The sequence below is a fragment of the Globicephala melas genome, chromosome 11 (assembly GCF_963455315.2).
Source record: "Globicephala melas chromosome 11, mGloMel1.2, whole genome shotgun sequence".
Lineage (NCBI taxonomy): Eukaryota > Metazoa > Chordata > Mammalia > Artiodactyla > Delphinidae > Globicephala > Globicephala melas.
In genome coordinates this window covers 98,174,729-98,190,167 of record NC_083324.2, presented here as the reverse complement: position 1 = coordinate 98,190,167, position 15,439 = coordinate 98,174,729, and the positions used below count along the sequence as shown (strand labels likewise).

At 51.5% G+C, this 15,439-nt stretch overlaps 1 protein-coding gene across 1 annotated transcript in view; it reads left to right on the top strand.

Moving 5' to 3' along the window:
• Positions 1-14,986, top strand: part of LY86 (lymphocyte antigen 86) — a 49,609-nt gene extending 34,623 nt beyond the window's left edge. Inside the window, exons 4-5 of the mRNA XM_030881491.2 lie at positions 10,971-11,023; positions 14,606-14,986. Of these exons, the coding sequence (XP_030737351.1) occupies positions 10,971-11,023; positions 14,606-14,689 (137 nt within the window). The 3' untranslated portion in view covers positions 14,690-14,986. The remainder of the gene's footprint in view (positions 1-10,970; positions 11,024-14,605) is intronic.
• Positions 14,987-15,439: the final 453 nt, after the last annotated feature.

Sequence of the window (15,439 nt, the reverse complement as noted above, 5' to 3'; positions counted from 1 at the left end):
GAACAAAGAGCCTGAGAGCTCTGAGACCCCCAGTCTGAGGAAGGCCACACTCTGTGATGCCTATTTCATCCTTTCCAGTCACACTGCTGTTTCCCGTGGCCGCCACAGGTGCCTGAAGATCAACTCAACTTCTCTTCTCTTTCCTCCCACCACCATCTTCTTCATTTCTATTTCTGGGAACCTAATCAGCCCACCGATGCACAATTTGTACTTTGAGAGTCACAGTAAATGCTTATCCACAGAAATCCAAAACTAGCTTGGTAGGGAAAAAAGTTCAAATCCTCCTTCCCTTCTTACTGCCAGATGTTACAGGTCTCACAGAGGAAACCTGGGCAGCAAAGACAAAAAATCCTCGTAGGAGAAAGGAAGTGGGGGAAAATCATTTCACCTCCTGGGCCACCATGATGTAATCATTAGCCCTGTCCAGTACAGTAGCCACTAGTCTCATGTGGCTTTTTTTTTTTTTTTTTTGCAGTACGCAGGCCTCTCACTGTCGCGGCCTCTCCCGTTGCGGAGCACAGGCTCCGGACGCGCAGGCTCAGCGGCCATGGCTCACGGGCCCAGCCGCTCCGCGGCATGTGGGATCTTCCCGGACTGGGGCACGAACCCGCGTCCCCTGCATCGAAAGGCGGACTCTCAACCACTGCGCCACCAGGGAAGCCCTGAGTGGCTACTGAGCATCAGAAATGTGGCCCGTCCAAAGAGAGATGTGCTCTAAGTGTAGAGTATATACCACATTTTGAAGACTTTGTACAAAAAAGTAGTATGAGAAAAGGATTTAAAATATCTCATCAATACTTTTATATTGGTTGTATATTGAGTTATAATATTTTTAATATTCAGGTCAATATACATGCATTATTAAATTAATTTCACTTGTTTCTGTTTCCTTTGTTCAAATACGAATTACAAATGTGGCTCACATTATATTTCTATTAGACAGTGCTGACCTAAAACTGCACTGTCCGATATGGTAGCCACTAGTCACAGATGGCTATTTAAATCATTTACATTTAAATGAAGTTAAAAATTTAGCCATGCTAGCCACATTTCAAGCTCTTAATGGCCATATGTGGATAGCGGCTGCCACATTTAATGCTGCAGATATAGAACAGTCGCATCTTTGCAGAATGCTATATTGAACATCACTGACCTGGTAGTTTCTATATGGCTCTAAATTTTTTTAACCATCTGTCCTGAGTTCAGCTGTATGAATTTATGCTAGAAATTTCACTCTCTAGTCCAGCCATAGGCCCGGGTACCTTCTCTTTTGCTGAAATCCTAGATTATGCTGGTGTCCTGGTTCCAAAGGGCCCTTTGCTGGGACCCCAAATCCAAACAAGCCACCACCCTTGGCCCCTCTCTGAGTCCAAGATCAGTGTGTTAGTTTCTTACTGCTGCTGTGAAATCACCGCGACCTCAGTAACTTGCAACACAAACGTATTCTTTTACGGTTCTGGACATCAGAAGCCTGAAATCAGGGTCAGCAGAACTGTGTTCCTTCTGGCGGCTTCGGGGGCAAATCCATTTCCTCGACGTTTTTAGTTTCTAGTGGCAGCTGGCATTCCTTGGCTTGTAGCCTCATCACTCCTCTCTGCTTCATCCTCACATCACCTTCTCCCTCTGAGCTCCTCCCTCTTATGAGGCCCCTTATGGTTGCACTGGACTCACTCAGATCATCCAGGATAATGTCCCAACTCAAAATCCTTGACATGATTGCATCTGCAAAGTCCCTTTTGCCTTGTACGGTAGTATTTACAGGTGCTGGGAATTAGCACATGGACATCTTTGGTGGGGCGGGGGGAGGGCATCAGTAGCCTGTACAATCTCCAAATGGAAAACCAGTACAGCTTGTCCGACCTCTGCATACCGTGACCATGTGAAGAGGCCAAATCATTGTCCATAATCCAAGGAAAACTCATACTCTGTATGTTTTCAATGAAACATGCCCTCTGAGAAGTCACAGTTCTGAGAACTTCACAGATCATATAGCTGCTCGTGTAGCTGGGGCAAGATACGGGTTTCTTGGTTAGGGGATCCTATCACTGCTCAGAAAAGGTTTGCCTTATTGGGCTGTTCTTGTCGCCCTTTCCCAGACCCCATAAAGCTCCCACCTGCCATGTCACCTGCCCAGAGAAAAAACTATGTGGCTAGAAGTCAGTGACAAGACCCACGTGTGAGAACATTTCTCTAAAGGGAGTAAGATGGACAATGAGCCCTGATAGGAGTTTGTCATTGAGAAGAGGGAGCGTGATATTAGGGTAAAAAGGGCGGGGTGACAAGCTGGAGAGGTGGAATGGCAGGACCATGAATGAGTAAGCCCTGGAAGGATGCTCATTTTATAGTTTTATACATGATCCATTGCAAGTACACAGTGAATGTCTCCAAGTATAAATAACAGTAGGTTTCTCTAGTAGTAAAAGGTCATACAGGGCTTCCCTGGTGGCGCAGTGGTTGAGAGTCCGCCTGCCAACGCAGGGGACACGGGTTCGTGCCCCGGGCCGGGAGGATCCCACACGCCGCAGAGCGGCTGGGCCCGTGAGCCATGGCCGCTGAGCCTGCGCGTCCAGAGCCTGTGCTCCGCAACGGGAGAGGCCACGACAGTGAGAGGCCTGCGTACCGCAAAAAAAAAAAAAAAAAGGGTCATACAGAAGATCTCACAAGCCTGTTTGAATGCACAGGGAAAGAAATCAAAGTAGTCAGCATGGGCAAAACTAAGGTAGCTTGTGTAGGAGCCCAAACTCTGATTAGATAGTCACGAGCTCCAAAGCACCACTGTGATTCTGACAAGGACAAGCTACGATTCCTGGAACAGGCTGAGCCTCCATGCAGCCAAAGGGGCCAACAACGGGCTGGACATCTCGTGATATGCTGGGGATGAAACTGATCATGTTCTAACCACTGAGCCTCCAGTAGCAGCAGAAATGATCCTCCCAACGAAAGGGTCATCTGACATGCCAAGGAATCCCAAAGCTCTCAACTCCAGGTTTTTCAAGTTTACTTTATATATTACAGGCTACACCACTGGGCGGACTACTCAGTGACAGTGCAACTCCATCCAGCTGAATGAAGGGGAAAAAGCCCGCGAGGCTGGCCACGCGCCTCTCCCCTCCTTTCTCTGCTCCCTCTTCCCTCAGACTTGCCGGCGCCCTCCTAGCCGCACCCACATCCAGCTCACCCTCTTCCGGGCACAGCTGCGGTCCTCACCTCTCTCTTCGCCGTATCCTCTCTGGAAGGGTGATGCTGGAGCCGTCACAGGGACGACCCAGGGCATCCACCCTCCTTCCTGTTCTTTGGGGCTAAAGTCAGAGAACAGGTTCCAGGGGCTTCCGATTTACATTCTAGGCTGCGTGGCTCCATCGCCAGAAACAGGTCCAAATATACTGGCAGCCAGCTTTCCAGGACCACCTCTAGCTCCTACATGGCCTTCATACAAACTGGGAAAAGTGTACCTTCTGCCAGGAAGCGTCTCAGTTTGGGGTCCCTCCCCGCCCACAGCAAAGCCAGAGACAAGGACTCGGGGGGTAGTTTATTGGATAGTGATGTCAGGAAGCAGGGTGAGAGAGGACTGAGACGGACTCGGGGCAGGAGGAAAAGCCAGGGAGCGATGTGTCAGGGACCTGATTACCAGCGTGGAGTAGGGTCGGCCCACTGGACCCTTGGGGAACCGAGATGTGTGTCTCAGAATCATCCTTCTGAAGGTCAGAAGGCTGCGGGCATTTATCCCTGGATTCCAATCCTCCCTGGTTGAGGGCGTCCTCCGGGGGACACGGTCCTGCACCGCCCAGTCGCCCTCCATGGACTGCTGAGCAGCAGGAAAGTGGGAAGCCCTTGACCTGGGAGGATGTCGGAGAGCGTGGTGGCTGCCACCTGGGCTGCCGTGATTCCACGGCGGGCTAAGGGACGTGGCCCGGGACACTGGGAGTCTCCGCTCCCACTCACATCCCCTGTGGCCCCGTCTGCCCTACTGTACCGGTGTAGCTGCAGGATCGCTCTTGAGATGGTGCAGGCATGCTCACAGCACGGAAGTCCTCCTCTGACCTCCCCTCAGGGGGGACCTGCCGAGGCTCTAGAGGGTAACAGGCTGCATGGCCCAGGAGACAGAGAAGCTGACCAATCAGGACACACCAAAAATATATAATAAAAAAATCAGATCTGGGCCTGGACTTAGCCTGGGGCTACCTGCCCACCCCTGCCCGGAATCCACTGAAACCTTGATAGAACCTCAAGGCTTTGGGGCCGCACAGGGGTTCAATCTACAGCCACATCCACCCCAGAAGAAGTGAACACTCCTCTGTGTCCCCACCCCAGGCAGGTTCTTTATTAATTTAAATGAGGGCCCTACCCAGCAACTAGCTCAGCACTGCCCGGTGGGACCAGAGATGCTGACACACCCTCTGGGGTCGGAGACCGAAGGAAGCAGGGCCGGTCAGGGCTCGGGAGCTGAGGATGTGGTTCACAAGTGGCTGCATCTGGTGCCTTTAAGGAAATGCCGGAAGGCAGAGAGGAACGACAAGTGTAGAGTTTACTCAGAGTAAAGCGCTCACTCCCTCTCACTCCAGAGACGAGGCTCTTGGTCTGCCTGGAACCTCCCTCTTCACCCTGGGACCACTGCCCACAGCAGCCCTTGTTCACGCTTCCTGGACCCCATGACGCCGCCCACTCACGGGACGGCAGGACGTGGGCTGTGTCCTCCTAGTTCAACGCTGCCCCCCAGTCCCTGGGGGTCAAACGGGAGTAAATGAATAAAGGATCCATGTAAAACAGTCTTTGCTCTGAATATACAATCGGCCTATTTTTGATAAATTGTAACTCGAAGTATTTTTATACCGTCAAGAACCTTAATGATGCTTAAATATTGATGACATTTTGTAATAAGTTTGAAAGACCGCAGGGAATTCCCGTAAGATACTAGCAAGGGCTGGGAAATGGTGAGACTCCATCTAACGAAATCCACACAATCAACAAGCACTTCCCTCCGGGCCAGGATCCGCCCCGGTTGCTGAGCAGCTCGTGGCCTCTTATCAGTCTGATCCACACTCTTTGGGACCTTTAATTTCCACATTTTAAAATCCATTTCCTCTCTAAAAAGACACTGTGTGCCAATCACACAAAGACCTGGGTCCCCGGAAAAGCTGACCGGCAGAAATGACTTCAAGTATTCAGAGGCAGAAGGGTGAAGTTCTTTAACTCACTGCAATTAAAAACTGATCAAGGGCTTCCCTGGTGGCGCAGTGGTTGAGAGTCTGCCTGCTGATGCAGGGGACACGGGTTCATGCCCCGGTCCAGGAAGATCCCACATGCCGCGGAGCGGCTGGGCCCGTGAGCCATGGCCGCTGAGCCTGCGCGTCCGGAGCCTGTGCTCCGCAACGGGAGAGGCCACAGCAGTGAGAGGCCCGTGTACCACAAAAAATGAAAAAAAAAAAAACTGATCAAGAATCCAAAAGAAGGAAAGGAAGAAGTGGATACAGACATACTGAGGCTCTTTTTATCGTATTGGAGTGTGAGGATGTTAATTAAAGGAATCTCCGAATCAGAGATGATCTGGAAAAGGAAGGTGTTGTTTCATCCGGTTAAAAAAAAAGATAGTTTCATGAGTTACTTGCAGCAACTCTCAGGAACTTCGTGGGTCCCCAGAAAAGCTCCAGTTGAAACCGTAAAGTGAAGAGGATCTAGTTCATGACACTCTTTCATCCCAGTAAAGGACCTTAATCGTGAAGCACAAATGAGCAAATCTTAGAGCATTAAATGAGCAAAACAAATGCTAGCTATCACTCGACTGGTGTTCTTCCAAGAACAGCACTCATACATTTTTTAAAACAGAAGTTAAAAGAAAAACAAAAAAGATACCAGCAGAACTTAGCAGTTCTGCACATGGGCTCAGGAAGAAGGTTCCCAAACCCAGCCTTGGTGCGTTTCTCAGCATCCCCTACGCGAGCCGTCACACCTCACTCTCCTTCACATCCAGTGAATAATTGTACAACGAACAACTGCTGTCTCTACCCTTCCTGGGGACCCCAATCTTCTCCGTGAGCTGACACACAAGTTCCGAGTCCTCTCAATGCCTTGCAGGTGAGGTATTCCTATTTCTATTTTGCAAGCGCAGAAGCTGAGTCGCAGGATAGTTGAAAGCAAATCACCCATCGACACTTAGTGAGTAGGAAAGCTGGGCCCTGAGCCCGTCTATCAGCCTCCAGGGTCAAGCAGTTTGCACTGTGTCACCTCAGAACACTAGATAGAAGTAGGAAGTGGGTACGAGACGTGTCCGAGGGAATCCAACCAGACCTGACACGGATGGACACACTCACTCCCGTCCTGGGACCCTGCCCCTGCGTCGGCTGTGTCCCATTCTCCAAGGGCCGGCATGAGGGATTTTAACTGGTTCCTGCCCCTAGCAACCACGGTCCCTGAGCTGCAGGCAGCAAAAACCTAGTCCAGCCAACAAAAGCAAAGGGATTTTCTTGGAAGGCTACCTAGGAGTCACAGAATCAGCAACAAGGCTGCAAGTGGACAGCTCTGGGCTGAAATGAAGCAAAGCATCTCTTGCCAGAGTAGATGGGTCCCCAGTCTCTTCGACCCTCTGCTCAGATCGTCCTGACTCGGGTCAGAGTGTACACTAGGGAAGAGATAATAGATCACGTCCTAAAAAGAAGCCACGTACTGGCAGCTGGGCCCCTGTGCCGCACAACCCCAGAGGCAGCATGGATCCTAACGGGAACGGTATGCCCTGGGGCCGTAGACCCTCCAGCCCTACAGATGAAACCCGGCAGCCCCGCTGAGCTCTCTGCTCTCTTAGGTTCACCGCCCACACCCTCTGCTCACCCCTCACACAGTTAACTCTGTAGCTAGTCATTGTCTCTTCCCCAGTCGCACTGGAAGATTCCTGAGGATATGATTCAGGACCTCAACATTTCTATTTCTAATACCACATCGTACAGAGCAGCAGTTTCCAATAAGCCTCTTGCTTACATCCACAAACAAATATGTTTCCTTTTAACAACGAATGGAGCAGTACATTTCGAGCAATGAAATAGGGATGTCTTCCCCCCCACCAGGTTTGCGTGTCATCCCTGCAAGGTACCAGGAAGTGACCGTGGGAAGGAAGGGTAGGACATGGGCATTGAACAGAAGCCAAAGGCTATGCTAAGCACAGGTCTTGTGGTAGAAGTTCAGGTCTCGGGTTGCCCTCATGCCCCTGACATGGTTCCATGTGGGCAGCTGCTCTGGCACCAGCCACGCCGCCCCTGCCCCTGCCCCTTAACTGGGGAGAGCTTGGTCTGTCTCCAAATACTAACTGAGCAACTGTTAAGCAGCAGGTGCTGGGCGAGGTAGGAAATCACCGTGCCATTAAGGAGCCCGGCACCCAACGCCATCAATAAACCGATAAGCGTTTGTTCTCCTGCCTCCTCCCCCACCATCCCTCCACCGTCATCACCGCATTGGCTGCTCTGAGTGGCTCCTTCCCTAATCCTGTCTTCTCTGTCAGCACGTGCCAGGCCTGGACCCTTCCAGCAGAAGGAGGATTACAATAGCGTGAGCAAGAATGAAGTTGGTTGGCAAACCGCACCCTGGCTCTGGGTCTGCTCGCTTGATGGCCTCATTCATTAACCGTATACTGCTCCCCAGCCGTGTGCTGGGCTCTGCGCCGTGTACAGGGAGCTGTGTAAACCAGGAGACACAGAGGTCCTCACCGGAGAAGGAGACAGCCCTGTAAACAATTGGGTAGGGTTCTGGGTGCTCAGTGATTCAGGTGGTTCACATAACATTCTTGTCTACTGTGGCATCAGCACCTAGCATAGCGCCTGGCCTCTTTTAAATAGACGCCAGTAGTGTGGGTTGGCGGACGAACTAGGCAAGTCCTAGTTGAGTGTTTACCATGCGCCCGTCCCTCTTCGAACTCTGTTACAAGAGTCTTACATGTGCTCAACGTGCACAACACATGGGGTGGATGTTATTATCACCCCATTTCCTGATAAGGAAACTGAGGCACAGAGATGTTACGTAATCCATTTACTTGGCAAGAAAAAGAGTCAAGATTCAAGCCCAGCCCGGATAGTCTGGCCCCAGAGTCTGTGCCACCCTGCTCGTCGTATGCTAAGTGCACGGTGCTGGGGGATCACAGAGGAGACGGCCACCGTCTGAGGTTTCAGTATTCAACACTGACACGAACCCACCCAGCACCACGATGTCTCAGCCCCTGGACCCCCTCACCTCCAACACCCAAGCCCCCCTTTCCGCCTCAGCACTGTCTCCCACGTGAGCCCTGCACGTGGTCACTGCAGCAAGGGCGCCATTTCTGAAATCTCGCCGTCAAGCCGTCCTCCCTGTGGCTTCACCACATCCTTCAGCTCAGGTACTCTAGGTCGTGGATCGCAGTGACGGAAACTCCATTCAGCCGACTCCACCGCAGATTTTACTATCGATCAACCCCTCCCGCCTTCATCGTCTCCCGTACCCTCCTCAGATTCCGTGGTCTGTTATCATCAACTTCCCTGCATCTCTTCCCATCATCATCTCCCGTACCCTCCTCAGATTCCGTGGTCTGTTATCATCAACTTCCCTGCATCTCTTCCCAACAGCCTTGCCTTCCTCTCCTTACATTTGTCCAGCAAGACCCCAACTCAGCCATCTACCCCCTCTACCCTTGATCAGAGCTACTGAATGTTGCTGAGAAAATACGCATCTGGGCTGACTGCAGTCTCTTGAAATTTATGCCACAAATCTCAAAACAAAACCCAAAAAACAACAAACAAACAAACAAATGCAACACTGCCTAGCAATCCTGTCGTTTTTCAAGTAACTTTCTTCCGCACCGTCCACATTCCTCCACCTCTTTGCCCATGACCTTCACTAAGAAACAGAAGTAATCAGACAGGAGCCTGCCATCGATCCACTGGCCAATCTACAGATCTGCCTACGTCTGAACCTGTTCTGCTCTGTTTTCTCTCCTATAAACATGGGAACAACCCTTGTGCTCCTCTCAGGGTCAAATCCCTCCCCTCCCGCCTTCTGAAACACTCATCCTTTCCATTATTTCCTCTCTTCTGCGTCTTCAATCTCTCTCAAGATCATTAACTTCAAATGACAAATATGGTACAGTGTCTCCAGCTTAGAGAAACAACCTTCTTAACCCACACCCTCCTCCAGTTTTCATTCATTTTTTCTGCTTCTCTCACCTCCGTATTGGTCTTCAACTCACCCCATTTGGGCGTTTGTTCTCACTTCTCCAGTGTTTCTGTCAAGGTCACCAAATGACCTCCATGTTGCCAAGTCCACCGCACATTTCTGTCCTTATCTTACATAAACTCTCAGCTGCATTCAACATGGTTGACTGTACCCTCCTTTTTGAAAACCATCCACCTCCTGGCTTCTCTGCTCCCTCCATTCCCTGGTTACCCTCCACTCCATGGCCATTCCTTCTTAGTCTCCTTGGCTGTCCTCCCCTCTTCTCCCTAACTCCTGAATGTTGGAGGGACCCAGGAGTGGTCCTGGCCCTTCCCCCTTCTCTGTCTGTTAAGTCTGTCTTCTTAGGGGAGGTCTCATCCTCATCCTGACTCCAGTAGGTCCTGGCTCTATCCCTGACCTCTTCCCCCATATTCCAAAGTCATGTGACCAACTGCTTTCAAGGACCCTTAATAACCACCTCCCAGAAATAGGGCTCTTTAGTTAACACACACACACACACACACACACACACACACACACACACACACACTCCTTCTTCTCAAGCCTCCCCCATCTCAGTGAATGGTACCCCATCTACCCAGATGCTCAGTCCCAAACCCTCCCGATACCATCCTGATTCCATTAGTTTTTCTCCATCTCCCCCCTACCACCATGCTTCACCAACCCATCGCTCTCCTCGGCCCCTAAACAGCCTCCACTCTAGGCCTCTCCACACAGCGGAACGATCTCCTCAAAGCATAGATCAGGTATTTTCACTTGACTTTTTGCCACCTGGCTCCTCACTGCGCCCTCAAGGTCCTGGAACATCTGCCTCCCCTCAGTCTTTCCAATCTCTTCCCAGCATGGACCCCTGCGTTCACTCTGCTTTGGTAAATCCACCTGCCTTCCATCCTTCCACATTCTCAAATTCTTTTCCACATCAGGGCCTTTGTCCCTATTCCGCGGCGTTGCAGTGCTCTTCATCCAGCTCTTTAAATAACTGCTGTATTTAAAATAGATAGCCACCAACAAGGAGCTACTGTACAGAACAGGGAACTCAGCTCAATATTCTGTAATAACCTAAACGGGAAAAGAATTTGAAAAAGAAGAGACACGTGTATATGTGTAACTGAATCACTTTGCTGTACACCTGAAGCTGACACACAACGTTGTTACTCAACTGTACTCCAATATCAAATAAAAGTTTTCAATAATAATAATAATAATTGCCTCACTCTCCTCCCTCAGGGAGATCGTATCATGCAACGTCGTCTCCTTAGCGATGCCTTCCCGGACCAGCCACCTTCTCAAAACATGGCATCTCCCAGTTTGTAACTTTAGTAAATATTTATTGAGGGCTTTCCAGACATTGTTATCAGGGCTTTATGTTGATTAACTCTCCTCATTCCTCTCAGCTCTGTTATTGTCATTATTATACCCATCTTAAAAACGAGGAAACTGAGCCCAAAGAGATCAGAACTGTCTAAGGTCAATCAGTTGTCAGAAGTTGTCTTAGGATGTAACCTGGAGCATCCCAGGGCCAGCCTGGCCTCCTAACCGTCCCTCCATCTGCCTCCCTCCCGTGACCTGCGTGTCTCCTTCTCGCGCTTTTTACAGTCTGGATGCTATCTCATTTAGGGATTTAGGTTCCGTCAGTCTCCTCATTAGCATATAAACAACGTTTGCACAAAGACATTTGTCTTCATCAATGGATCCCCAGAGCACAGCAATCACAAATAATAGAGCAAATCGTTCTTGTTTTCAATGATTGAATGACCTTACGTGTGTTTTCTCTGTTTCTCCAGAGCAGATATCCTATGCCGGCCCTGTCTATAATCCTGGATTTGAAATTCCTGAGGTAAGGTTTTGGTTTTCTGTTTTGTTTTGTTCCTTAATGACTATATCTAGCAGTTTCTTAAAGAAGGAGACGCAGAGGAGGTGGAGGAGCGAATTAAACTAGAAACGTAAAGCTTTTGTTGGCCCGTCACGAAGAAAGCCCTTTCTCAGTGAAGCGGCTACCTCGTCGTGGGCACTTACTAATGCTTGACGCACAGGTTTCGGCATTTTGGTTATTTAACACTTTTGTCCTGTGGGGCAGCCCCTGTGTAGACAGCTCCCGTGGGGAGGGATCCTGGGGCCCTGTCCCGCAGGTTGGCCTTGTCTGGGGAGTCTCCACACTGCTAGAGCTGTTGAGGCAAGGGCGGCAGCCACAGACGGGCTGTTCGTTCAGAGAAAGTAAGAAACACACAGCCCGGAAAGCGTAAAGCTCCCCAGTTACTGTTCTCGCACAGGATTCACGAGCTACCACCCAGCAAATAAAATGACCACGTCCCGCACATTCACTACTGAGGTTCACAGCTACGAGTAGATTTTTCCTCTAATTCCTTTTCATTCAATATACTGTGACTTTATGAAACAGCTGCACTCCAGCAGCTCTGACATAGCGATCCATTCGCCACACACTACTCCTGAGAGCATCCTTCAGGAATACATCAAAAGAGTCACAAAAATGTAATCATTTTCATTTTTTGTCATCCTTTGCATCTTCCGAAACCTGATATGACTCTAGAAAAGAATCTCCTTCTCCATAAAGAATCTCTTGAACTCGTTTCATTTCCCTGTATGTCTCCTTTCTGTCCCAGCCTCTGGGTTCCTCAGTCTCAAGCCATCAAGCCTCCAGACTATGTTGGACTTTCACTAGTACTCCTCTGGCAGTTGGGAAGTGTCCAGCCTTCCAGAGTTTTCTCCTCAGGCCTTTCAGCATAATATGAGAGTTGTGCAAACTCTCTTCCCGTCTAGGATGTGAGACAATTTCTCTCACGTAGTTTTTTGCCTTAAATCTTTGCCATTTGAATTCTTTTTCTTCCTCCATTTTCCTTTGGACCCTCCCCACACCTCCCCTGGAGATTGACTTAAAATTTGCAAACAATTAACTTTAGTCTTGCATTATTAACTTTTAAAGAAAACCAGTTACTCTTAGCAATTGCTATGAAATAGAGGCGAGAGAACTTAAAGTCACAGGATCACTTTGAAAGAAAAGGTAGCAGAGATGTAAAAAGCTTTATTGCAACCACCTGGGATGCGTGAGTGAGCGCATTACCTGCGTCCCTCAACAACAGACGGTACTCCTCGGGGGCACTGCCCGACGTGAGACTGAGACAAGGCCAGGTCACCTGGCCCCTGGCCTCCTTGTTCAAGCATCTACAGATGCCCTCTGCCCAGCCCTCCTACCTCTTCCCCTTCTGGGGCCTGGGCCTGGGGAGCAGAAACCCGGCCAGCCCTGACCCCGCCCCAGCCAGGCCTGACAGGGGACAGAAGCAGAGTGGACACATGTGATCTGTCACGTATGCGGCAGAGGCAGCTGGAGGCCTTAATCCCCAACTTGAGCTCCCACGCTGGCCCAAGACCAGCCCGGCGCCCCTGGCTGACAGCCAGCCTGCAAGGCTCAGAGACTTTGCTTCCTAATATGGGACAGAAATGGTGTGAAGACGTTTGGTTTTAAAAGACCTGCCCCAGATCCCGCCTCTTCCCGCCAAATCCCCCAGAGATGGGCTTTGTGCTAATTCTACTCCCGCTTGGCCGAAAAATTTTCCACTCAGCAGTCAGTCTTCAGTGTCTTGGTGTTATTTTCTTTTTAACGCAACCAGCCCCTCGGCCCCGACTGAAGCGCTGCCTGCAGCGGGCATCTGGCTGCTGCTTTCTGACTTAGAATTTAGAGGCCCTTCGGGCTTCCAACTTGGACGCCAACAGGCAGGTACGGCCTGGACTGTGTAAGTGCAAAGGGTGCAACTACAGACTCCTACCTGACCAATCCAGCGCTCTTCAAACAGCAGAAAGACCCCTGCTCTCTGGGCATCATCCTCTCCTCCTGCCCACAGGTGGGCCCTGTTGCCTAAATACTCTCGCCCCTTAAAGCAGAGTATGTGTGTCTTGTAATTCGTCATCTGGAACGCCTTCATTCAAATTCTACTGCTTTCACTAGGCTTAGAAAGCGATGGGGAAATTCAGTTGGTTTTCAATAACTTTGTGTGGTGTGTACTTAAGGGCACAGGGACAGTTAAAAGTAGCTGATGGTGATACAATGATGAAACACCATCAGACGCAAACGTGAGCTGGTCTCTACTCAGAACGAATTCTCTAACTTTCACACTCTGATGTAAACTCCCAACACTGCTTCTGAAATCACAGCTGCTGATATCTGAGCAGACTCAGGGAGCCCAGACCGTCAGAGAAGCTTCAAGGTGAAGGGTGCTGGAAGACACCCTCGGCAGCCCTCATGCCCGAGACACCATCAGTGCTGGGGAACTCACTCACTCCTGGGCCTCTGCTAATTGCTAGAAAGCGCCTCTCTCGTAGCCCGAGACCTTTCATGCAACAACTATCCAGTGCTCTGATCTGTTCCTTCCCTCCGGCTTATATAGATTAAATGTCTTCCCTTCCTCGGGTGACAGGGAGTCTGCAGGTTGGCCCTACCACGTGGCTTGCGGGGCCGGTGGAGCTTCAGCCACGAGCACGGCACACGTGGCTCAGGCCTGGGTTCCTTCTGCAGCTCCACACTGCCTGGCTGGCATTCCCTGACCACAGAGGAGGTCCTCTGCAGTGCGCTGTCGCCAGAAAGGAACCCTAAAGGGCAGAAATACTTTCTTTAGCGGAGCGTTTGGGTTTCATGCCGTTGGATTTGGCTCCCCAGCTGCCTCCCCCTTCTCAGGAAACAACACTTTATCCCTCCTGTTGCTCCGGCCACAGTCCTCGGGGTCACCCCTGACCCCTCTCTTTCCCACCCACGTGGGTTTCCTCAGCCAATCCTATCGGCTCTTCTTTCCGAATCCATCCAGAATCCCGCCCCTCTCCCCATCTCCACCACCTGCTCCAAACCTTCGCCACCTGCTACCCGGTCTTACTGCTTCCTACCCGCCTCCCCGGCTTTTCTCCCCACGGCAGCCGGAGGGATCCCGCTGACAGGCACGTCGGGACAGGCCACGCCTCAGGTGGAAGCCATCGCCAGCCTCTTCCCCTCTCCTCCTGTGGGCATCTCCCCCCGAGCCCATCGGGCCCTCGCTTTCCGCAGCCGGCATGGCGTGCTTCCGTACCACCTTCAGGTCCTCACCCCAACGTCACCTCCTCAGGGGACCTGCCTCGACCACCACCCTCCCTAAAGCTGCACACCAGCACACGCCAGCCCAGCACCCCCTGGCCAGCCCAGCACCCCCGGGGGAGCTCCGTCGGGAACACGAGAGCCCTCCGTCTTAGCCATTCATCACGGGCACCACCTGTCTCTCCCAGCCAGCCCGGGAGCCACAGCGGGTGGGGACGGTCTGTGCGGTTCGACTTTATCCCCGGTGCGCAGAGCAGAGGCTGCACGTAGAAGGGCTCCGCAACGCTTGCTGAAAGTTGATGGTTCTGGGCTCACACGCCTCCTGCTTTCCCCGTATCCCTTCAGGGAGAGTACCAAGTTCTGCTGCAGCTGTACACCCAGGACCGCTCCACCGTGGCCTGCGCCAACGCCACCATCCTTTGTTCCTGAGCGCGGCGAGCTGTCCCGCGGGGACCGCAGCTTCCCACACTCGCCCTGCCGTGAGGAAGGACCAGTGACGACAGAGCAAGCCTCTGGGGACGCGCAGGTGCTGGTTTCAGCCCCAGGACCACAGGTCCCCAGGCTCCGCGGATGTAAGGAGGCCCCCCGAAACATCTGCTTCTCAGGAGCTCCTGGGGGTCATCCAGCAGTCTTGAGGGGCCGTCCCTCTTCCCTAAGTGCTCACCTGACATCACTCCCCTTTTTTCAGCTCCTGGGGGCCCTTCCTTGGTCACCCAAAATAAAGAAACCGGCACCACAATTGTGCCTCCTGGTCTGTTACAGAATCTTGGTACAGTCCTGTAGCTCTAACGGAAGTTCCTCTGCACACAGAGCCGGGGCTGCCACGGCATCGGTGATGCTGAGAGATTCAGGACAGTGGCGGCCCAGTGGCAATGACAGCACTGGGGAGTGAGCCGTTCCTTCTCCTGGGGAAGCCCAGAAGCCGACGAAACCGCACAAGCAATACATCACAGTCTCCCCTGAACACACCTCATTATCCTGAATCGTGGCTGTCCTGGCCCCGGCGCACCATGGCCCTCGTGAATGTGTTCGTTAATTCACTCAGCAAGTCACGGCCGGTCACTCACATGCTGGGCCCTGTGCTCAGCACTTAGGCTACTCCAGGGAGTAAGACAGACACTGTCCCTGCCCTCATGGAGCCTGCAGTCCCCTGGAATATTAAAAAGCCACATGTCCACC